Source organism: Lethenteron reissneri, chromosome 37 (assembly GCF_015708825.2).
Source record: "Lethenteron reissneri isolate LAM-NWPU_2019-01 chromosome 37, ASM1570882v1, whole genome shotgun sequence".
NCBI lineage: Eukaryota > Metazoa > Chordata > Hyperoartia > Petromyzontiformes > Petromyzontidae > Lethenteron > Lethenteron reissneri.
The window spans coordinates 6181574-6206089 of NC_083815.1; the positions used below are offsets into that span (position 1 = coordinate 6181574).

Sequence of the window (24516 nt, forward strand, 5' to 3'; positions counted from 1 at the left end):
ATCATGTGCCGTGCCGGCCTTCATAGGTGCTAGACAACAGCACATGCCCAAACAGTCTTTACACTATGAGATCTCTTTTACCAGTGGAAAAATATAGTAGTAGGTTTTTACCCATTTAAACTGGTACAAAACTGACACCTTTATTCAAGGCATCATGTTTGCAATAACCCCAACACAAGTAGTCAAAAAAGCAAACAAAAAGAAGCAACTCTGATAATGATAATAATATGCACTGTCCTTGAAGTTGATTGGTCCACACCCGAGACGGCTTTCTTTAGAGCCTAGTCCCCATTTGTCTTCTGGTCCAACACCAATGGAGACTAGGCTCTAAAGAAAGCCGTCTCGGGTGTAGACCAATCAACTTCAAGGACAGTGCATATTATTATCATTATCAGAGTTGATTATTTTTGTTTGCTTTTTTGACTACTTGTGTTGTGGTTATTGCAAACATGATGCCTTGAATAAAGGTGTCAGTTTTGTACCAGTTTAAAAGGGTAAAAACCTACTACTACAAACAGTCTTTGTTGTTGCCTTTGTGGCTGCCTAAGGCCACTTTTCACTCGACATCAACATTGTCACGGCCATGTTCCCTCCTCCCTGCGTTCACTCTTTATTTATACACTTCTCTGTGTCCCCACAGACTCACAGGCCTCTCATTGTTTCTGTTGCATATGGTAATGAAATAAAGCCAATACAAATACAACCTAATTTCCTTCAATACAAGCCCCTCGAGTTACTAGCTATGCCGCGATTGAATAGCACCAAATTTCGATTTAAAGCTTTCGTGACTGCAGAGATTCATATTCTTGGTTCTTTCGGTAAAGTCACGTAGAAGGGAAATAATAAAAAAATAATAAAAATAATCTATTACTTTATTATTTCCCTTCTACGTGACTTTAAAAAATATATATATATTATTATTTTATTATTTCCCTTCTACGTGACTTTACCGAAAGAACCAAGAATATGAATAACACCACTTTATTCGTTTTTTGTATCAAGTGTAGTCATTTATTTCACTCCATAAATTGCGCTCGCATATAAATTAAGTGAAATCTGCAATGGCTGTAAAATTTAAGTCCACCACCGTAATTGTTTATTGCCACAACTGTCTACAGAGGTAATTGGAATATTTAATATCGTGCGGTCAATACTGGCGGAATAAAGTTCACTAAAAGCAACTAGGACACATTATTAATGCATAAAAACCAACGTGCACTGTCAAACGTCAGCACAGGATCCATGCAGTGAAATCTTTGCAAAAGAATCACATTGCAGATGGTATCCCTGTCATATGATCGTTGTTTGAGCATCCTTCATCACGCTGGTCAGTGAAGGGCATTGCACAGGATCCCTTAAAGGCAGTGGCGGTTCTTAACCTTTGCTGCAGCCTTGCACCCCTTTGGTTATCAATAGTTAAATAATATATAATGTTAATAAATACATAGGTACGATGTAGTTGTACTTACTTGGCTGTGCTTAATTTGTGTTTCGATTATTTACCTTCTAAACAAAAAATCTGGAATTTCTCGCACCCCCAGAAAGGGCTTCTCGCACCCCCCAGGCTGTGCGTCCATTGGTGTTGGACCAGATGACGCCAAAAGGCGTACTGGTCCAACACCAATGGAGACTAGGCTCTAAGAAAAGCTGTCTCGGGTGTAGACCAATCAACTTTAAGGACAGTGCATATCATTATCATTATCAGAGTTGTTTCTTTTTGTTTGCATTTTGACTGCTTGTGTTGTGGTTATTGCAAACATGATGCCTTGTATAAAGGTGTCAGTTGTTATACCAGTTGAAAGGGTAAAAACCTATTACTATATTTTGCCACTGTCTCATAGTGTAAATCCTTGCCATCAGGTTCGCTGATCCGCCATTCCCCTCCCTGTTTCTTATGTCCGATGAAAAATAAATCCAAATAAAATGACTGCTATAGTAAATTACTGCTGTTTGATTCAGTGGTGGGGCTGTGTATCATCGGGTCACGCCGGCTTGACCCTCTGAACCGTGGGCATTTCTGCTGAACTAGAATTCCAATGTAGCTTTGTACCACAACCCCTTGCATAGACATCGCTGCACACGCACCATCTCCAAATATCTCGACAAAGCCTTTGTTCACATGCGGCAATGATGGTTACATAAACCGCGCATATGACAAGGATAACACTGCTTATTAACTGTGAACAGATGGACTTATGTCTTTGATTCTCTTTGTTCCATCCACTGATCTCTTATATCGTTTCCGCGAACTTTCTTACAGACTTGCTCCCTGTGGCAGAATTCCTCCACTGATCTTGCTTAATTGTTTTTCTTTTGTTAAAAAAATATATATTTCTCAGTCATGCAGTAAACCCTGAGTATTTGGGAATGTGTTCATTCGTTATTGGGGTTAATTCGGCACGGCTGTGCTTTATACACTATTAGTAATTCGCAATGAGCCGAATTTCCGCACCAAATGGTCCAATTTCGGCATACATGTGGAGCAACGCCACGCGCCTACGACCAAAACAACGACTCAGTCTGGTAGCGGTGCACGTGGTGAGCGTTCGTGCAGACCAGTTGTTGCTTTGGACTTTACCTTGTTGATGCACTCTGTGCAAGCCAACCCTCTCAGAAATGTCGTCTACACCTACACCAAGAAGTAATAGAAAAGGAACTGAGGTATGAATCCCGTAGTCTGCGAGACAAATCCAAAGTTTTGGATATAATTGATGCAGGTCTGTCAATGCGTATGGAACGAAAATTTGGAAATTAAAATTATTGGGGCAGGAGGCACTGGGGAGTACACCATTGTACATAATTCGGAATCTATGATTCGGCAAGGCCAGAGCCCCTTATGTGTCGAATTAACAAGAGTTTACTGTATATAAATTCATAATAAAGGTTTTTGGGTTAGATCTTCATTATGAATACTATTGGTCGTGAAAGTGAAAGCCTACGTGTTAAACTGTATATATATTATTGCCATTCTATCACTTTCACACGGTAAACACCAAAAAAATACGCTGTTGACATTCTTCAAGCCCACCTGCTGTAGAGATCATATTTAGCGATGGCCCAATTTTTTGACAATGTTGTCTTCTCCAAAATTTGCAATGCGACAAAACATGACAGGGAGGTTTAATTTCCCCTTCACTGCGGGTAACCGACCCATGCCATTTTCCTATCATCCCTTAAGAACGATGCTTTTTATCCACGAAACAAAAACTGCAGTTTCTGATCAGAGCCACCAATTACCCTGGATTGAGACACCATGGCCGTATTGGTCCTTGAGCCAATGGTTTATCAGCGCCATCCAGGATGACAAAGGCTACCAATTATTTTCCTGAAACACGTCATCTCTAGATCACGAATGTTTTAAATAGCAAGTTGAAAATAACGTCCTTAATTTCGTCTGAAATGGAAGAATGTGTGAGTGTATTAATCATATGTACGGGCACACCTTCATTTCCCCAAACACCAAATGCCGGTTTCAATAATCCTTAATTTTGTCTGCCGTTCTAAAAAAGGAAACCGAGCAGTTAGTGAATTACTGTAGTTGTACAGGACTGCCACCCGTGTGAATGACGAGAGGATCTCTCTCGTGGCTTATGTAAGAGCACTGGGGAAAGGTATAATTGGCAAGCTCTGGTACAGCCCTGATAACTAGTCACGGCTTTGAGTGTGACTTGACTCACACACACACACACATCTGGTCCAATGACACGAGCAAATATTGGTTATATATTTTTTGCGTTTTGGCCATGAATTTGTGCAAATCTAAATTAATTAATGGCAACAAATAAATAGTAAGTAAAATGTATCTACTTACACTTTTAACTTAAAGCCCTTTGTCAATCTACTCCCGGATGAAGGCCTACTCATTCTGCGACGGTCATTGGAGTTTTGACCATACTTCACCACGTCGGTCAGTGCGGGTTGGTGAAGGGTGGGGCATGAGTCCCAGGGCCAGGTTGAAATATTACTCACCACTGATGTTAGCCGTGGTGGGGGAAATGAGAGCAGGTCACACGGGTTATAAGCACAGTGGACGAACCACTGAAACCATCCCATGTGGCTTGTTTGTTTGGACACAAGTCCTGTTGGTGCTGCGGATATAAGACCGGGAGCCAGAGCAGAGCCTCACTAATCTGGCGAATTGCCCGATGATGCTGGATGCAATTACCAGCAAAACGTCGTACTAAAAAAACATTGTAAATGTTGTGGTTTCACGCTTCAACACACATGTGGGCTAAAGCAGTGAACTATTTGTCGTTTGTCAACGTGACACTTTTTTACTGATTGGCCGTGTTGGGTGGTGGAGGGTTACGACACATTTATAAATAACGCGATCTAAACCCAAAAACGTTGATTATGAATAATATTGGTCGCGAAATCCTCACACGTGTTAAACAAACAGATTGGTAATGTGGCCAGAATGAAGATGGCGTCGAGGTGTATATTCATAAAGCAACACGAGGCACTCAATGTGCTTAACTATGGGAGGCAATGAAGCTTAACGTCTCATCTTAAAAGAGACACACACACATCAGAAGTGCAGCAGCAGCAGCAACTGCAGCTCCCTTTGATGCTGTTAATCCTGCATATCCTGCATAAATCCTGCATAATGCATATGCATATGTAGTACTAATCACATTCCTGCATTTCCCATAAATATGCTAAATTCCTCTTGATATGCAAATTCCTTTGTCAAGGCGCCCAGCTTATATATATGCTCCAAGCTCGTGTGCTGTTTCATTCAGACTCTGTCGCCTCGACGGACCTGGTTTTCACCTGAGGACGGCTGCTTGCGTTGTAGCCGAAACGTCGTGAGAATAATTTTATTATGTTTTATTTTTCTTATTTTATTACTTCCCTTCTACGTGACTTTACCGAAAGAACCAAGAAGAAGAAGGTGTTAGCCCTCCTTAAAGTGCAGTGAATATTTTCAAGGGTGAAAAAAAATCTAAGGAAAGTCTTTAACACCATGGGATCATTTTCACGTTCGTATATAAGTAACATATGTTTAAAAAAAACTGCTCTCATTTCAACAACTATATATGAATACTGTAATTATGAAACTACCTATTGCGGCAAAATGTATGTTTATTAATATTTTATTTCACAATAATGGTATAAGCTTTTCTGTGTGTTTTCAGTACCAATATCGTCCTTACAAAATCCCAGTAAATTGTGCCAATGATTCAAGTGCCCAGCATCTAATATGAAATGTTTTCTTAATATTGTAGCTGCCTTTCTTTTCAAATGTTAAACAGCGGTTTACTCGAATACAAATGCTATTACAAAAATGTATGCCGTGGATATCGCTAAAATTTAATCAAACAACACTACAGAAATGTACTCTATAAATACTAGAAAATGCTACCGTAGTGTGATGCTGAGGTCACCGGTTCTATTCGATCTCCTGGCGCGGCAGCTGAAACAATGGGAACGTTTTATGAATTCCTCCCATCTCTGTCCACCCAGTGGTATGACTGAGTACAGCACAGTTCGGAGATCGGCAAGTCAAGCGTCGTGGGGTTTCGTGTGGGTCCTCTCGCCTCTTACAAGACGTCAACATGCGCTGTACATTTTTACACGCAGCAGGCTTTTGCCACCAATATTATCCATAATAGATGTTTTGGGGTTAGATCGCGTAAATAAGAATGTGTCGTTAAACCCGCCACCACCCGACACAGCCAATGTGTAAGGTTTGTCACGTAAACAGAACATGCCAATTCGTTACTAGTACAGCACTTCGGTGTGTTGGAGAGCCAAGCCATCATATTTACAATCTGAGTACGACATTTCGCCAGTAATTACGGGTTTAACGACACATTTATATAATTTACGCAATCTAACCCAAAAAAACCTGTATAATGGATGATAATGGTTGCAAAAGGCTACGTCTTAAAGTGACAAGCCTTACGAATTGGCTGCGTCGGGTGGTGGCGAGTTTAACGACACATTTATATAATTACGCCAAGGCCGTAATTATAATATATATTTGGGGGAGACACATCCCCCCCCAATATTAAAATATGCTATAAAATAGAATTCTGTTTATATGATTGTGGTTATGGTTGGACTTTATTAATCCCTATTTTCTATTTTCTGCCATTACATACAATGAAACAAGAAAAGGTAATAAGGAAAAAACATAGCAATGTAATACACTATTAGACATTATTGTAAAAAAAAAAATCCATCCCATGTGTTAGTGAATTTTTAATATTTTAGGCAGGAAATGGAAGGAAATTCGTTTTCAAATTTAGTTTTTTTTCTGGGGGGGGGGGGATCCCCACACCCCCTGGAAGATCCCCCCCCCCCCCCCCAATGTTGACTCCATGGCTACGGCCTTGATTTACGGGATCTAACCCAAAACAAATCTCCATTATGGATGCCCTGCATAGCTCGCACTAGTCGAGGGCCTTCCACCAGCAGTGGTGTGAGAAAGCTACCGCAGAGGGCTGCACCCTTTCCCTTTCACATTATCATTCATTTATTTCCCCCAATTCATACTTTGGGCTACATTATCCCCACAGAGCGTTTCAATTTCTACAAAGGACCACAAAGACCAAACGTGCACAATTCTTACAGCCGCGTTTCAGTCCCATCAAGTGACAGGGACTGCACTTTGCCCCTTCTGCATGAATCACCTTCTAGCTACAGGTCATATCCTCGTGGCAAACATTCGTATTCCGCCCCCCACCCCGCCGCCCAATTTTCTGCAGCATTAATCGTTCTCGCGAAGTGTCAGTTACATTCACACTTATTTCAATCTTCATCGGTGCTTTAAAACTATGAAACCATTATTATCCATGAATGTATATGTTATGCATTCTTCATTATCATCATCATCACCACCTAAGCCCTGTCTACTGCCCGATTAACGATTCTCTCAGTCGTTGTCAGTCCTCGAGGTCACGTTACGCAACATTCCGACGGACTCTGGCGCAGTTGTTCTCTTGGACGCGTTCCCCTCCTCTGGCTGCCCCGCAACATCATTAGTCTGGAGCAGAGTTCCTCGCTCATATTCAGAGTTGGGGGGGGGGCCCACGCTCGTCGATAAGTGTGAGGACCGCCAAAGTTTTAAACCATTGGGGTTTGACAGCAGCACGATGATGGGGGGGGGGGTGTTGTCACGTGTTGTGTATTGTCGGGGGTCCGCACGTCCTAAAGGACACCAGGGGGGCCATCATGGGACCTCCTTTGCCAGTACCAAAATATACTAATAGGGTTTTTCCCCTTTTTTCTGGCATTTGACTGCAAGTATTGTGGTTAATGTAAGCATGATTCCTTGCAAAAGGTGTCAGTTTTTGTTGCCAGAAAAAAGGGGAAAACCCCTATTAGTATATTTTGGTACTGGCAAAGGAGGTCCCATGATGTAGCTGCTCACCCCGAGCTCTCATTACTCTGGTAGTGCGGTGTCTTTGAACTGTGTGCCTTTTGGCGTCATCTGGTCGAACACCATATGAGACTAGGCTCTAAAGAAAGCTGTCTCTGGTGTGGACCAATTCGTTTCAAACACAATGCATAAATTATCAGAGTATTGTTTTTTGTTTGCATTTGACTGCAAGTATTGTGGTTAATGTAAGCATGATTCCTTGCAAAAGGTGTCAGTTTTGTTGCCATAAAAAAGGGGAAAACCCCTATTAGAAGAACACTGTTGTTCTGGACTGGCTGTGGAAGACACTGGGCTGCGAAATCCCAACGAGGATTTGAACTACAAAAAACTTTCTGAATGCGAGCCGCTCACTCGACCACTGAGCCACCTGGCCGGGTAATTTTTATTCGGCCCATATGAAATAGGAGTGTTAAAAGTTAACATGCCATTATACGTGTCAGTGCTTTGGGAAGGTCACTCTTACAAGAGCAGGGATTGAGCCAGATTGATTGTTAAAGTTGTGTTAAATAGCATTCATACCGTTTAATGGGCTGTGTTCAACTGTGCTCTTTTGCTAATGTTCCCTGCAGCAGTGTCTGCGGCCAATTCACACGGAATGCGGCCGATACCGTCAGATCTTGCAAGTTAAAGCTAAGCAGGCTTTTGAGTCTGTAGAGTACTTAGATGGGCAACCACCGTGCTTCAAGAGGGTCCTTGGCAGTGCATCAGCAGACATTGAAGCAAGCCTGCCTCTCCTGATTGCGACGCCACGTGGTAAAATGCGTCCGGTTTGCTTCTGCGGAGTCAATGCTGCTGAAAGAATTCACATCCAGAAGGCCACGGGGCCGATGGCTTGTGTAAGGAATACTTTTTTTTGTTTTACGTGGAGAGACAGACACACATTGTCCGCTTGTCCATTTGGTTATTTCTATTCTCCAAAGTGACGCGAATGATTATTTTGAGTTGTGCATGAGACATGTGTTGTAGGCTGCTGTGGAGCTGCATTGTTACCGGAGGGCAGTGCGGCTAAGTCTGTTGTTGTGCTGTCCTATGGTGCAATATCATGTCTCCCTTTCCTTCACAAAGCCGCACTGGCCAGCATGGCAAAATGTTGTCAAATAACTCCCACGACCCACATCAAGCAGTGGATTTGGAAAAAAAAATGGTTAAGCATGTAAATACGATAACACGCAACTAACGCTTCAAAATATGCACATTAAGGAAAACGTAATAAACGCGAAAGCCCCGACGTGAGCAGCAATACTAAGGTGAGATTGGCTCTAAGCCATCTGCACTAAGCCCCGTGATTTATTCCGTAGTGAGATACAGACTGGGAGCCTAATGGACTGGGCTGGCTCAAAAGCATTGGATTTTCATCTGGCTCCATTGCCACAAAAAAATGGAAAGCAAAGTGTCAGCAATTAAATGTTGAATGCACATGGGTGGCTTTCTTCGCTGTAAATTACCGGCAATTCGTGACGGTGTCTAATGGCTTCTGTCTACAACTGTAAAAGATGAAGGTGCAAGCCCTGAAACTGCGTGTGTTCGCATTAGGGCCTCCACGAGACGTATCTCTCTAGATGGCTTCTCTGGAGAGAATTTGGCCTACGCTGGCGAGGCGTCTCGTAAAAGGGGGGAGTACCCACATTTCACCCCACCACATACCACCTGCCGATCATCTAAACTGTGGTGTGCCCAATAATGTTGTTGGGAAGACGAAGACTAAACTCAACAATTATTTTTATTTTACCAGGTAAGGCCCACTGAGCTATGTAGCTCTTTTTCACAAGCGACCTGGTTATCACAGATGATAGCTCAACGAAGTGGCTCATCATGTCCAAATTTATTGCAGCCAAATACTTGAAACACGTGATGTTGATTCTAAAAATGGAGGGAAAAACCAGAGGACGCGGAGAAAATTCCATGTGACCACAGGGAGAACGTGAACATTTTTAATATACAGCAGCCATCAGGGCCGGGATCAAACCCATGACCTCCTGCATACCAGGCGATGGAGTTAACATCTGCCTTGGACAGATGTGTTTTTGTCAATTGTATAAATTTGCCATACTGGAAGATCGAAGCGGAGACCTCCGTATTGCCAAGCCAGGTCGCTAACCACGACATCACAGCACCGTCTCATCTGCTTATTTACATCGACTAAAATTGTTTAAAAAACACGGGTTGTGAATTGCCCATCTGACACCTTGTTTTGTGGAACTAAAATTTTGGGCGGAATGTGTGACACAAACGATGACTTCACGTTTTAAAATGGACAAGGATGTATTTGAAATGCCAACATCAATTTCGATGTCAAAGGAACATAAAAAAAAGATTGCACCATCAATTTCCAGCAACACTCCTGCGTTGTGCCCCACTTATATTTTGCCAAAACAAAATGTGTATTTTGCCCCCAAAAAGTACATCTTTAGTTTTAATACAGATCACTGAAATTCAAAGTTATTATCTTGCATTCAAGAATAGCGCTTTAACCAACACGGAAAATTGTACGCACAATCGGGGAATCAACAACATGATTTGAAATTCATTTCAGAATGGCTCAACTATACCAGGAATGTACAATTAGCAACGCAGATACTCTTGCGAATTCCCTGAACTTACCGAGAGAGAGAGACACACAAATACATCTTTATTATACAAACGCTTGAGAGTAAACACTAAATGCTAGATACATTTTAAATTATTACAGACACAATGGACATACCGTTTGGTTCTTTCGGGAAAGTCACGTAGGTAGAAAAATAAAACAAAATAAAAAGTAATATATCACGACGTTTCGATCGCAACACAAGCGGTCGTCCTCGGGTGGAAAAAATTATCCAGCAGTAGAACTGCTGAACATGTATTTTCTCCTTCCATCCTGGCTCAGATTAAGTAATTGCCTGCTTTGCATGTACGCATTCTGTGTGTATTATTACAAAGCCACCTAAGTGGTTCTGTGGTAGGGACAATCCATGTTTTAATACAAGAAAACAAGTAAACGTATTAAAATGTACTACAAATATTTAAACCACCACATTTTACACATTACAATTACATCATGGGTTATTGATTAAAGTCATGTGGAAACACATTGTCTCGAATGAAAATGTAAAACTATTTAAAAGCGTTACATTATAAATATAGATTGGTCTTTACTGAAGGCCATTATGTGACACTTTATTCCAGGAGTGAGAAATCTTTTCCTGAGGGTTGAGCAGGATATTTTCAAATACCCTTGGTGGTCAACCCACACACATTAGTCGATGCTAAACTCCGACCATGCTCGAACTGTAGGCTTTGATTGTGCACTAAGACCTAGACAGCACAATGTACTGTCTAGGTCTTAGTGCACAAGTGAGAGCCACACTAATATAAAAAAACAGAGCACAGTATTGCCAGGTTTGAAGATGTTCTACTGTCCAATTAGTGTGGCGAAGATGCTCGCCTGCAGTGATGGATGAAACACTATTTGCCGACAGCTTCACAGTGGTAGGCCTCGTGTGGCCGTGGCGAAGGCAACCCCCCACGACAATGTACACCCCACAGTGAATATCAATTAATATCCCACTCCACACCGGCGTTACTGCAGTCAACGTCAGCTTCACCGTTATCAACGTGCTACTTGTACTGCATGGAGGAGACCAAAACATTGAGATATTTTTATGCAACGTGTACGCAACCCTATGACATATCAGAGTTATTCTGAAGGCTTTTTCGGTAAAGTCACGTAGGTAAAAAATTTAAATTAATAAAAGTAAAATAAAAATAAAATTATTTTTTATTTTATTTATATTTTACTTTTATTAATTTAAATTTTTTTTAAGTAAAATAAAAATAAAATTATTTTTTATTTAATTTTTATTTTACTTTTATTAATTTTATTTTTTTTACCTACGTGACTTTACCGAAAAAACCTAAGAATATGAATCCTTGCAGTCACGAAAGCTTCAAATCTAGAATTATTCTGAAGGCTTCGGTTTTCCTCGACGGGCTCGCGGTTGTTGTCTTGCCACGTGGCATCTTTAGATCTGCACTTGCTGAAAGCTACAGAGTTTGACACTTACGAGAGAAAACAGCTTATTGGTGCGCCGTCGCTGTTGATGAACGCTTTGGAAAAGTGTGGACATGTGCAGACGTCCTTGCTGACACTGTCTCTCTCCGTCTCTCAATTATAATCGCTGTATGCCCTCCATTTATCTGTGCGTCTCTGGGTGTCTGTGTCTCTCTGTCTGTCGCTTATATTTCCTTCTATCTCTGATTCTGTGTCCATCTGTCGAGACGTCTCCATTGATGCCCTCTTTTTCAATTGTACCTCTGCCACCGTCTGTGCCTCTGTGCCCCTCCATTCCCTACATATCCCTGGGTGTCTGCATCTCTCTGTGCCTTTGTCTCAAGTTTATCTCCGTATGTTTCTCTCTCTATTTTTCTCTGTCTAGAAGTCCCCACTGACAAACCCTCTCTCTCAATTCTCTCGCTGTCTCTCTGTGTCTTCGTGTTCCTGAACGTTTGTCTGTGCGTGTCTCTGCGTGTCAGTATATCTGTGTCTGGTGGCATCGTGGTTAGTGCACTGCACTCGGAACTTGGAGACCTAGGTTCGATTCCCGCTTACAGTCTAACACCAGTGGCAATTATCTCAACCGGTCCTAGGCCTGCCCCAGGTCGTCCAGTCTCAAATGAGTGCCTGGTGTGGTGTGTAAACATCGCCACTGGGGAGACAAAGGCGGTCACGTGTGGTGTTGGCCACCCACCCCCTTGTGTGCCGTGCCGACCTTCATAGTTGCTCGCTAACAGCACTTGCCCCAACAGCCTGTTAAGGCTATAGGGGATCTTTGTGTCTGTCTCTAAGAGCTCTTTCCATTTGTCTCTGTGTGTCTCTCCGTGTCCCTCTGTCTAGATGTCCCCACTGACACCCTGTGCCATTACCCGCTACTCATCCCTCCACAAATGGAAATGTAATTGACTCGCTGAAAAGTAAAAAAAAACAGGCTTCACTGATGCATTGACCCCGATCTCTGGTTGTTGTAAATGTCATGGCTTAACATGAAAGTCAGTGGCATCATGCACCTAGGCAACTTTGAGCGATTTCCCAAAGGCACTTAATGAAAAGGTTACGCTACGTGTTAAAATAAAGACGGGCCTGAACACTACCTGCTCTTAAACGATGCATAATTTATTATTAAGCTGTAATTATTTAAAAGGAGAAAGATTAACAGAAAGGTCTACCTTTGCTCCACCACACCCTTTTCAATAACAGGGGAAGCTCTACATTGTATTTAACATGCCACGGGTTTCATCACCACGAATGGTACGACTGGAATCGTTTTAAAGGCATTAGTCATCTTTCCATTGGTCCCAATCAAGCTGCTCACATTTTGCGTGCCAATGGTTTCAAACGAGTGCCAGGCCAACACTGCTATACCTACTATAATCACCCAGGAATGTCTGTCCTTAACGTTCGTGGCGTCACTCCACATCGATCAGATCCCCTCATTAATATTCATGAGCAGGTGACGTCACTCCACATGAACACCCCCCCCCCCATTATTATTACCTACTATAATGAGCCAATAATATGTGTGTAACGCTCGTGACGTCACTCCACGTCGACCAGCCCCCCTCATTAATAATCATGAACAGGTTACATCACTCCACATCGAACAGCCCCCCTTATTAATAATCATGAGCAGGTGACGTCCTCCAAATGGACACCCCCCCCCCCATTAATTATAATTAGCGGGTGACGTCACTCCACATGGGGGGCTGAGACGCCTCCTCCCCCCTCCTCGGCGTCAACTCACAACCCTCACTACAAAGGCAGAACCCTCACGTCACGTGGTCTCCGTAACGCTGTTGAGACATCAAAGTAAAAAGGACGTCATGATGAACAAGGGATTATAACCTTAAAATAAAATAAGTCTGTGTCACCGCGCCCTTACAAATTGCACACGCATTGATGCAATGAATATCACGTCGCGATCTACTTTTCGTTTGCAAGTTTCAGATTTACTGCAATACACCTATCCTTGGACGGGCAGACGGTGAGTTTGCTACATTTGGCACTGTTATAAAGTAATAACTCCCAGGGGTATTTCAAGGAATGCTTGTATTCTGCAACAATTGAAATTCTGGAGCTGTGAAACTGCAATGTGGACCTTTTTCTCTGAAAACAAGTCAAAATGAAAGAATCAGTTTCACGTGTGTCCCTCCATGCATCAAATTGCTTTATTTGTCTCACAAATCGATGCTGTTAAGGGGCCACAACGGTGCACTGCGTCAAAACTTTACCAAGAAAGGAGGAACCCATACTCTTTGGTTCTTTAATTAAAGTAACAAAATAGATGAAGGCCGTTTTGTGAACATTTACAATTTATTTGAGACGCATCATAATAATAAAAACACAATCATTCGTCCGGCTGATGCATACAAAACAAAAAAAACTCAGACCATTCCGTAAATGTCGATGGACGACCTGGGCGCTTATTTGTATAAATTTTGTATTTCCCATCTTGGCGATTCGCGACCTCGTGTTGATTCCGTTCAAGAGGTGCCCGAGGCCCCCAGTGTCCAAGACGCTGGTTCATGGCGTAACAGGAGGAATGTCTGGGCAGTGAAGCACTCTCGACCAGCACATTTGTCTTGTATGCAGTGGAAGATGGCAGCAGCAGTCGTCTTTTCAGTTTACAGGTTGCAAACTAAAAAAAACGGCACTGAAAAATGGGAGTGTGTGGTCAGCCAGTGTGGTCAAACTAAGCATTTAAAATAACCATCTAGCTAAGTCTAAGCAGATGCCATCATTTAAAGTAAGACCCAGATGGGCTGAGCAATTGTAATTAACGAAGAGTGCAAGAATACTATAGAGTACAGGAATATAATATCAGGGTTAAACATAACAACGAAATAAATCGGTCTATTAAAATGAATAACGCGACTTTGATATTGAATCCAACTTCTGAGCCTCACTCAGAGAGCCACTTCTAAAGCACGTGCGCTCTCAGCCCTCTGCCTGGGCTCCCGCTCACGTGAGTCATTGTGTCAGCGTTCATATCCCGCTTGACAACCACGAAACCAGCGGAGGTAAAATTCCACATTCCTCTGACAAATCTATTCAGGAGGACAAATCGCCGTCGACCTCCTCGATTTGGCAACCTCAGGTGTGGAGCAAGAGATGAGATCGACAACCCTGACCGGGGTTTTGATCTCGCAAACCTTGCGACTGCCATCCACACACTGCACCACTGCACTGTCCAGTTCCAGAGGAAGCATCTGTCTGCAGGATGATCACTCGAAAGCAACTGCGACTACAAAAATGCTACAAATGGAACTCGTGTTAATGGTGGTGGTGATTATTATTAATGGAATCAAAACAAAGTAGTATGAAGAAAACAAGAGCAATCCATGTAACTTAAATAATAAATTGCAAAGTTAATTATGTATGTATTGTCTAACAAGTCAATCATGAGACTGAAAAATGTATCTGCCTATGTCCTCTCTTTGGAATGTTCACACTTAAATTCTAACTTAGCAATCTTTGAAATACGTAATCAACCAGGCTATGCGTTAATTGTGTGTTGACCGACCCTCTGTGTTGTATTACATTACATTTCGATATTTTACTAGGTTATTGAATTTTAGTTTGTCCTCCTGATTTTAAGGCTTGCTTGCCGTGTCATCGCACTTGCAACACCATGTTTGTTGTCCACTCATTGATATGCAAATGTTTTCTCTAACCCCCTCCCTCTCTCTGCCTCCGCCCCCCTCTGTCTATTAAAGGCAACCCCACAGAGATGATCACCCCTCTCTGTTACCTGTGTTGCTCTCTCTATGTATTTTGGTGATATCTGTCTGCTAATATGTCTGTCTATAGTTTTCTGGTTAGATTTTATGTCGCTATTTCATTATACCTGATGATGATTGCTTGTGTTGCAATCGAAACGTCGTATGCTATTATTTAATTTAATTTATTATTTTATCTTTAGACGTGACTTAACCGAAAGAACCAAATAATATCTGTGATGTGTATAGTAGATAGACAAAAAATATTGGCTTAATGGTCCATCGCGGAAGCAAGACCACTGTCCAAACACAGATGTATGTTGAACTTCTTTCACACAGTACATAGCCGACCCTGCTAATCGGAGGTGCGGGGTAAGGACAACAAAATAAACACAAAAAACAGTTCTACAGAAATTCGTTTTCAATCTGGATGATTTAAAAGTGCATAGCTCCGGTGGCTTTCTAATATCGGAAGGAAGAGCGTTCCAGACGGCGCAGAAGCGCATCTGAAAGCGCCGCGTGATGCGGTGACCGTCTTTGTTGGATGGCCCAGCAAAAATTCGCTGCGAAGATGACCGGAAATGTAAATATTGATAAAAAAACACATAGATAGGCAACAGAAAATGTAACAACTCCGCAGGTGAAAGGGTTAACTTGCGGAAGAAGACGCTGTGCGTTGAAGTGTGGGACAAAGGCTTGTGTGCTAGGCTCAATGTTATTTTCTTCCCTCGTGTCGACTTGCCTCTGCCCCCCGCCCGCCTCCTTCCCAAAACCCCATCCCCACATCCCCCACCGCCGCCTTATTCTCGTGCACTCCCTCATTTCCCCTCCTCTTGGCTCTGTGTGTCACGCACGCGCACGGCACGCGCACGGCACGCGCGCACGCAGACACGCGGAGCAACGCTCCTGCCATGAAGGAAGAGGGCACTCAGCGGCGTCGGTTCTCTCTCTACGCCGGCATCGTGTCTCCGCCAAAGCACGCCTCCCGCAAGCTCGTGAGAAATGCGTCTTTCGGCGGCTACAATGAGATCACGTTGCCCTGCCCAGGTGAGAGCCACCCGCCCCTGCATCATAAACAAACAAACAAGCAACAGCAACAACAACAACAACTTCCCATCGCCTTGCGCGTGGGAAGCGATCGCGGCAGTTCGTTATCGCCGTGCAGTTTGGACGCTGCACCGGGCGTAGCGGTTTTAAAGCACGCTGGGCAAGTTGACTCAATCCACCCATTGCCTCTGTCAACCATTCGCATGCGCACACACTACAGTTAGTCGAATGGAAGGTCACCTGTGATTGGGATGAGGCATGGGTACTTTCACATTTTCCAAAACATCTGGCCAGCTGAGAGGCGTATGGTCAAATACCCTCTAGAGAGGGGGGGGCTCTGCAGAGCTTTCCCGAGTGGAGGCCCTTCAGCGAGCAGCGGCGTGAGCAAGCAATTGCAGGGCTGCACCTCTGTCCTTTGTACGATCACAACAGTCGTTGTCTCGAGAGAGAAGGCGACTGCCATGCGCGCATAGCAATGTGGAACCTTCATCACCGACTCAGGACTCTCTAGGGAGACCAGCGGCACTCAACTCTTGCTTGACCTTGAAGACACTCGACTTTATTATTGTTGCGCATGCTTATGAATTGGAGTTGATTTGCAAAATTTGCAGTGCACGTAGGGCCCCTTTTGAGAATCCACTGTCGCACGAGAACCTCCCTTACGCCGCAGGAGCTGCGGGGTTATACTTCACCACCCTGGTCCGTGCGGGTTTGGGGAAAGGCTCCCTTTCAACGTACGCGTGAATTGAAGCGCCTCTCATCCGCGCGTTTTTAATGCTGTCCAGCTGATGTTGAAAGCGTTAATGCGTTAGCTCTGTCCGTCTCTATCTGCCTGCCCTCTCTGTAGCAAGGTTATGCGATAACTCTCACAAAGATAATCCAATTTAGATGGAATTTTAGTGGAAGTTGTCTACTCTGTTGAAAACCGAACAAATTGGTCTTAAGGATTGCCCCAAACGTATTTTTTTTTATGTCATTCAGTTTGCATAAAATTTATCCCAGTTTTTAGAAAAATGACTTTGGATGCAAGGTCGTTCCCTATAAAAACATAGAAATGGCTTTATATTCTATGCTGTGTGTGCAAATGCTACTAATAAAACTATATACTGAATTTTTTTTTGCTGGCATAGACTTTAAAAAATATATTTAAATGTAGCATGTGTATATATATTTGTTCATTAATATATGGACCAAAAGGGCTGTACATGATACTAAAATGCCACGTGAAATTTCATACAGACATAAATAACAGTGCACGCAACTGTGTGGAATTTACGTCTGTTAAAATGTTCATGATCAATATTTGCGAAAACATCCCAAGTGCAGACGTCGTAATTAAACCGACGTTTGAAAGATTATCAGCAGCACATTCTGGGCTGATGACAACAGCTGCCATTCAACCGTCAATTACGTACAGTCCTTTAATTGCGACTATACTTGCCATCATAGATTCATTAGTACCCTGCAATGTTATCGCTTACGATGTTTCTATGTACGGAGCATCAATATAAGTGCAAATCGCTTTTGTCCGTACGATGTTCTCAATTCGTCGTTTGAGATCGGCTGGGGGTCAGGGCGTGTTAATTGATAAAAATTGTAGCTTCGTGGCCAATTAAAGTTCTGTGGATGGTACGCCCCAACAGTCTCCACAGACCCATTATCCAAAGACACCGCAGCAGCAACACATTCGTTTAGTAAATCGTTAAAACGTTTGTCCACTTTAAAAAATAAATGTGCGTCCTGAACAACCATTATATCCACGTTTGACCAATTTTAACGGGAATTAGTAATGTTGTCAAATATTAGTGTACTGTGTATCTGAATGTTATAAAATATAAAGTCTTTCAAATATGTAATTGAAAAGTAGCGTACCAATGTGACAAAGGGATAACGTTTTTAATCAGCGCGTCCTACCACTTGATGACATGGTTCGGAAGAATGGAGCAAGGAGAGACGCACGTTCGGAATTACACCGAGAGAGAGAGAATAAGTAAACCCGTAATAACAAAGTTTTTCACTCTAAATCCTTTATATGAGTGGCGGCTAGAGTCCTCTCATCCTCTGGCTTGAGATGGCTGCCACCTATGGGTCAGATGATTGTCTGCAGTATTAAACAATTGGTAATTAAATATAATATTTTTGTCCTATAAAGTGTAAAATTTTGGAAAAATTTTTTCACGAACATTAATTGTCACGCACAACGAGTCTGTGTGGAAAATGTCAACTCGATTGGATCATGGGAAGTGGGTTAAAAAACGACCGAAAGATTTACACGGTCGTAAGCAAGCAAGCAAGCACGCAAGCGAACTTAATATAAAGGATTTAAAAAGGAAGACGTGGGCTTAGGGAACACACCGCATAGCTCAAATCTGTTTTCACAAATTAAAAGTGGGCTAGGGCAAGACGGAGTGATGATGGCCGATGATCAAGAATAACGACAGAGTAGCATCTTCTTGGCTCTTTCGGTAAAGTCACGTAGAATGGAAATAATAACATAATAAAAATAAAACACAATAAAATAATAAAATAATATACGTGGAATGGAAATAATAAAATAAAAATAAAGATATTGCATAGTTAAATAATATAATAAAACATTTGTTATTTTATTATGTGGTATTTTTTTATTTCCATTCAACGTATATTATTTTATTATTTTATGGAAATAATAAAATAAAAATATTACATAATAAAAGAATATAATACAATTTTATTTTATTATGTTTTCTTTTTATTATTTTATTATTTCCATTCTACGTGACTTTACCGAAAGAACCAAGAAGATGAATCCCTGCAGTCACAAAAGCTTTAAATCGACGGCGTAGCAGCTAAGAAATGCAACACGCCCGACAGAGGATATCCACTGCGAGGTGCTGGGTGAATTTCTTATCGCGAGGATTGGATTGGATTGTGGCCACTTAGGGAGGCCTTCATCCAGCAGTGGACTAACCATGGCTGATGATGATTATTATTATATATGCTACGCATGCATGTAACGCAATGCGCGCTCTCTATCCGCATTTATTTATTTGACAATACGGATGACCATATTTGTATGCGTATTTAATTTACAAAAATAACTGCTGTACTCGAATTATTAATGACCTAAATCCTGAAAAACACTCAAGCTTATGCATACAAAAGACTCATCTAGTATGCAATCCGGAATTTGAAAACCTCTTAACACGATTGCATTTGGTTAAAAAACGAGGCATAATGCCTTGCATTAACAAAGTACAAAATATATAATGTTTGCTGGGGCAAGGATCTGCTCCCGTTTTTGCCAAATGGGTCCCAGGTGCCTCTAGAGAAAAGAACAATGCCTTTTTCTGATTGAAAATTATATTTGGAAAACCAATTTCCACTTCCCAGGTACTTGGGACCATGTCAAATCCCATCAATTGAAATGCAATGGGGGTCCACCGTGTGAATAATAAAGAAATGTACACCCATTTGTTATTCTGCTGCTGGGTTAAGGCCGACCCTAACCATGTCGGGCATAGGGGTTGTCTAACCATACTTCAATGCAACGAACAGTGTGGGGTCAGTGAAAGCGAGGGGGGCCAGGACAAATTCATATATCACTCGCCACTGAGGTTAGCCGTGGCTGGGAATCACACTTAAGAGCTCCAAGTACGTACAGCCTGGTGCACGACGCGCCACTCTACACTATATATATGTCTATTTTTAAAGCACCAAATAATAATCTCTATTAATACATTCAATTACACGGACTGGGGTTTCTTATATCATAAATTGCTGCCAATTTTCTGCGTCAGAAACGTGTGTAGTGGCGTAACGCGCGGGGTTAGCAAACAGCGGGTGCATTTGAGGGCGAGCAGGTGCAAGGGTCAAGACATGGAGTAGCCGCCAGAGAGGCGCCAGCAATTAGGGGGAGAGGCAGTAATGAAGCGGGTGCATTTGGGGACAGGCAGGTGCGAGCGTGGGAACACGGGGTAGACACCGGAGAGGCGGGAGATGGAGGCGATAAGAGAGAGAGAGCACGTACAGGAGGCGCCGCTGAGGCACCAGCTTAATGGGGGGTAACTGAGGACCCTTAATGAGGAGGGGGGTATAAGGGTGTGCGCGGAGCCACACGGGGTTGTTGTTGGTTGGAGCTGAAGGAACGAAGAGGACACGAGCCGGGGAGAAGAAGCCTGGGACCTCGCCCTCCACACCTCGTCCTGCCCAGCGGTGTTGGCTGATCCCCCGCTGGGGGCAAGGACGAGGGTGGAGGTGTGAGAGGAGAGCGACAGGCTAGTGGAGTAGTAAGTGACAGGCTAGCGGAGTACAGAGTGACAGGCAGCAGAGGATAGAGTGACAGGCTAGCGGAGGATAGTGACAGGCTAGCGGAGGATAGAGAGAGGGAGTTAGTGTGAGGACCATCCACATGGGATGCGAAGTAATAAAGTGACACAGGAGAAAAGCCAAAAGTGTCCGTGTCAATACACCACTACACATGTATGGTTTCTTATTTAGGCCTCATTTGTCCTTTAAAGGGAGGAAGGTTGCTGCACATAGCCAATTTATCAGACAAATGAGCTGCAAGTGAAACTCAATCCACATTTGTGGCTTCCAACCGCATTGCATTACCAGGCCAGCTCAGATTGTTGTGTGACAAACACTCCATGACACCTAACCCAAAAATCAGTTGATGAGCCCCATTTTATATCCCCCAGTTTCCCAGAGCTCCCCGTGTCCCTTCAAGCCACCTGTTGCTCCTCAGGCACCACACGTTCTTTACGTCCTCTCAAAACAACTCATCCAGTGACTAAACGGTGACTCGGCTAAAACTCAAACTCAATGACGTGGTGAAAAAAAAAACTGAAACTTCTCTGCTGGAGAAGGCCTTTAGCTGCCTAGAAACACAAAGTCGCTTTGCATCGCCAGCACGATGCCCAATTACCGAGGCTTCTGCCTCAACGGTAGCCAAGTAGCGTGACACGGCAGACTTGCCTCGTGGACGAAGCTTGGTAGATCTGTTACCTCGTTGTTTTTTTCACAAGCATCTCGCTTAAGGAGTTCCTTATTCATCCAATTATGCAGAGACATAATGGGCGCTCACTCTCACCGTAACTATAGTCTTGTTCAAGCCCATTACTGTACAAAAAAATCACCATGGTAATTTTCTTTACGATAAACGAAACAGTAACAGCTGGAATGTGCAGTATATTATAGAAAATAAATCACAATTAAAATCTTCTCAATTCACTCATTAATGAAGGCCTTCCCATGCCGAGTGAATTAAGTGGGGGGTTTCGACCATACTTCACCGGAGTGGTCAGTGTGGGTTAGCGAACGCAGTGGGGTCGGGGGAGGCGGGTGGAGAGTCTGGGTTGAGCAGGAACTGGACTGATATCCCTTGCCACTGATCTTAGCCGTGGATGGGAATGAAACTCAGGTGGTTTAACTCACAGCGCAGCACGTGAACTGGCGTGGCCTCTCTCCGCGCACACTAAAGTAGATTATAATTAATCTGATAATGCACACATTGTAAAAAGCCATTTGGTAAGTGTCCAAAAAAACTTTTTCCCCGCAGAAACACAGTTCTGGGTATTGCATTACGACGAGTGGAGTTGTTTTTTGTGAATTTTACTTGTGCACCAATTCGTTTTCACGAGGTTAGACATGCTGTTCAGATAAATGGATCAGAGACCAGTAACAAATAAGAAGTATGAGTGCACATCCCAACGTGAGGTACATTTCACATTCTGTACCGAGAAAGCAACTGGATTTTCGTTTCACAGGACAGCACAATATCTCAGACGGAGCATTTGCCGTGTTTTGTGTTCACGTATTCACCAGGATTGGAGTGGTGGCACAGTGTTTAGCATGCTGCGCTATGAACCTGGCAACCCCCGAGTTGTGTTCCAGGCGATGGCCAACTTCAGTGGCGAGTAATATCTGAACCAGCCCAGAGCTCACAAACAAACCTGCACTGACCAAAATGGTGAAGTATAGTCAAAAGAGAAACCTCCATGAATGACGAGGCATGGGGGATGCCTTGGTCCATTACTGGATTAAATCAGGCAGATTGTATATATATACACAACAGCGAAAGGCCACCTGTCCAAAACCCTCACGCTCGCCTTCGCTGTCCTCGTAATCCGCTTTGCAACTTCAGTTCTCCGATTAAAGGGTCAGAGGGTCATCTTGCGCGTGTCACACACGCACAAAGCACGTGCCAATCTACAACTCAATTCTCTCCTCGCGTGAAAGTGCCGCTGCTGCTGCTGCTGCCGCTGCTGCTGCTGCTGCCGCTGCCGCTGCTGCGGACGTGAGTGAGTTAGGGGGGCTAAAAAACAAGGGGGGGGGGGACATTACACGTGGAAGAGGCGTCCTTCAACACTGGGAGCGCGCAATGCTATTCACCCTGCAGATGTCTTTTCTACCTTAATGTAGGGTTTCGTTGGGTTAGATCGCATAAATATCTAAATGTGCCGTTAAACCCACCACCACCCGACACAGCCAATTTGTAAGGTTTGTCACATAAACAGAACATGCCAATTCGTTACTAGGACAGCACACCGGTTGTGTGTTGGAGAGCAAATCCACAACATTTACAAACCTTTGGGCGGAGCACTGGCGTAGTAGTCAGCACAGCTGCGCTGTGGAACCGGTAACCTGAGATTGAATCATCAAGCGGCGAGTGACTGACGAACAATTCCTGTCCCCCACCTTCACCAACTCACAATAACCAGCATGGTGACGTACGGTCAAACAACGCCAAGGCGTAAGGAGGGGCCTTCGTCCAGCAGTGGATTAACAAAAGACAATAAGTATAATGTTCTTACTTGTAATGGGATACATATGTTGGTGTGATAATGCATTGGCAGTGGTGTACAAGAACAAATAACAAAAACAAATTAAATCGAATTCATCAGTAACACGGTGGCCTTAAAAGGAATATTATAGAATTGGTGGCGTGTCAAGCCACATTACAGGCCAGAGAGGTAGAGTGGGCAAGAGTCAGAATAATCATATCTCGATTTAAAGCTTTCGTGACTGCAGGGATTCATCTTCTTGGTTCTTTCGGTAAAGTCACGTAGAAGGGAAATAATAAAATAATAAAAATAAAACAATACAATTATTTTATTATGTTTTATTTATTACATAATAAAATTATTTTATTATGTTTTATTTATTACATAATAAAATTATTTTATTATGTTTTATTTTTATTATTTTATTATTTCCATTCCACGTGACTTTACCGAAAGAACCAAGAAGAATAATCACATCGTATATCGCATGCTCATGTGTGCAATGTTGTCTTCTCTTCTTGACGTCACCTTCCTGAAGTGGATAAAGATAAGGGCACGTTGATACCCAAAGACCTCACGCCACTCACCATCTCCAAAAGTAAGGTAAGACAAAGGCGGCCGGAGCTCTCTCGGCATCACTCACCACACGTGATGCCCTGTGCACACTCAGCGGATGGCTCCCCGGGTGCCTCGCGATCCTAATGGAGAAAACTTCTAACTGGTCACAGAGCTGGCGGTCGGTGACGGCTACGGAAATAGATGGACGTTCCACACTCTCTCTCTCTCTCGTCTCTCCAGCCAAAAACAACAGTGACCTCGTTCATTACGCTGTAACGATCCATCGGCAACCCACCCCACTCCCCACCCATCCATCCATCCGCGGCGCCCTCCAGGCCCCCACTGCACCACCATGTGATTGTATAGCCATGAATTGGGACCTCACGATTCAAGGATGTATATTCTCTTTTTTCGTTTTTTGGCACCGATGTTTGTATTTGTTCTCGTTTTCCTCTATGTGGGTTGAACGTGTTTTTTTTTGTTTTCTCCATTTAGCCTCCGTGGAACGCGAGCGTGTGATCTGTATAATTGTAAAGTTCGATTCTCACACGGCACAATTGAGTCAACGCATGTGTCATTCGTGGGACAAATGGTTCAAATCAAAATGACGTATGTATCTTAACGGGCCTATCATGTACACAATGAATGTAACAGCCACAAAGACGGAAATTCCATGATGCAAGATAAAATGACGAATTTCAATTTGTCTTGTTGTACTAGCTATCGCAGAGGAATTGCAATCCAGAAATTAATAAAATCTTGTAAATGACAAGCAACTTTATCGTAACAACCAACTCAGTGCAGGCTAGAAAACGTAAATAGTTTCAATAACGCATAGGCACATGCACAAAAAAGCACTCAGCCTTGTGCATTATGCAAAAACCATCAAGAGATACAAAATAACTGCAGTGTGGCACTCTTGTCTTAGATCTCGGAGCTAGCATGCAAGACTAGACAAGAGATCTCTGATCTAAGACAAGATTAGAGCGGTTGGCTTAGTACGGT

At 43.1% G+C, this 24516-nt stretch overlaps 1 protein-coding gene across 1 annotated transcript in view; it reads left to right on the forward strand.

Annotated features, from left to right (window-relative positions):
- Positions 1–24516, forward strand: part of LOC133351491 (oxysterol-binding protein-related protein 8-like) — a 116793-nt gene that overhangs the window by 35681 nt on the left and 56596 nt on the right. The window contains exons 2-3 of the mRNA XM_061566747.1: positions 16031–16189; positions 23492–23556. Of these exons, the coding sequence (XP_061422731.1) occupies positions 16054–16189; positions 23492–23556 (201 nt within the window). The 5' untranslated portion in view covers positions 16031–16053. The remainder of the gene's footprint in view (positions 1–16030; positions 16190–23491; positions 23557–24516) is intronic.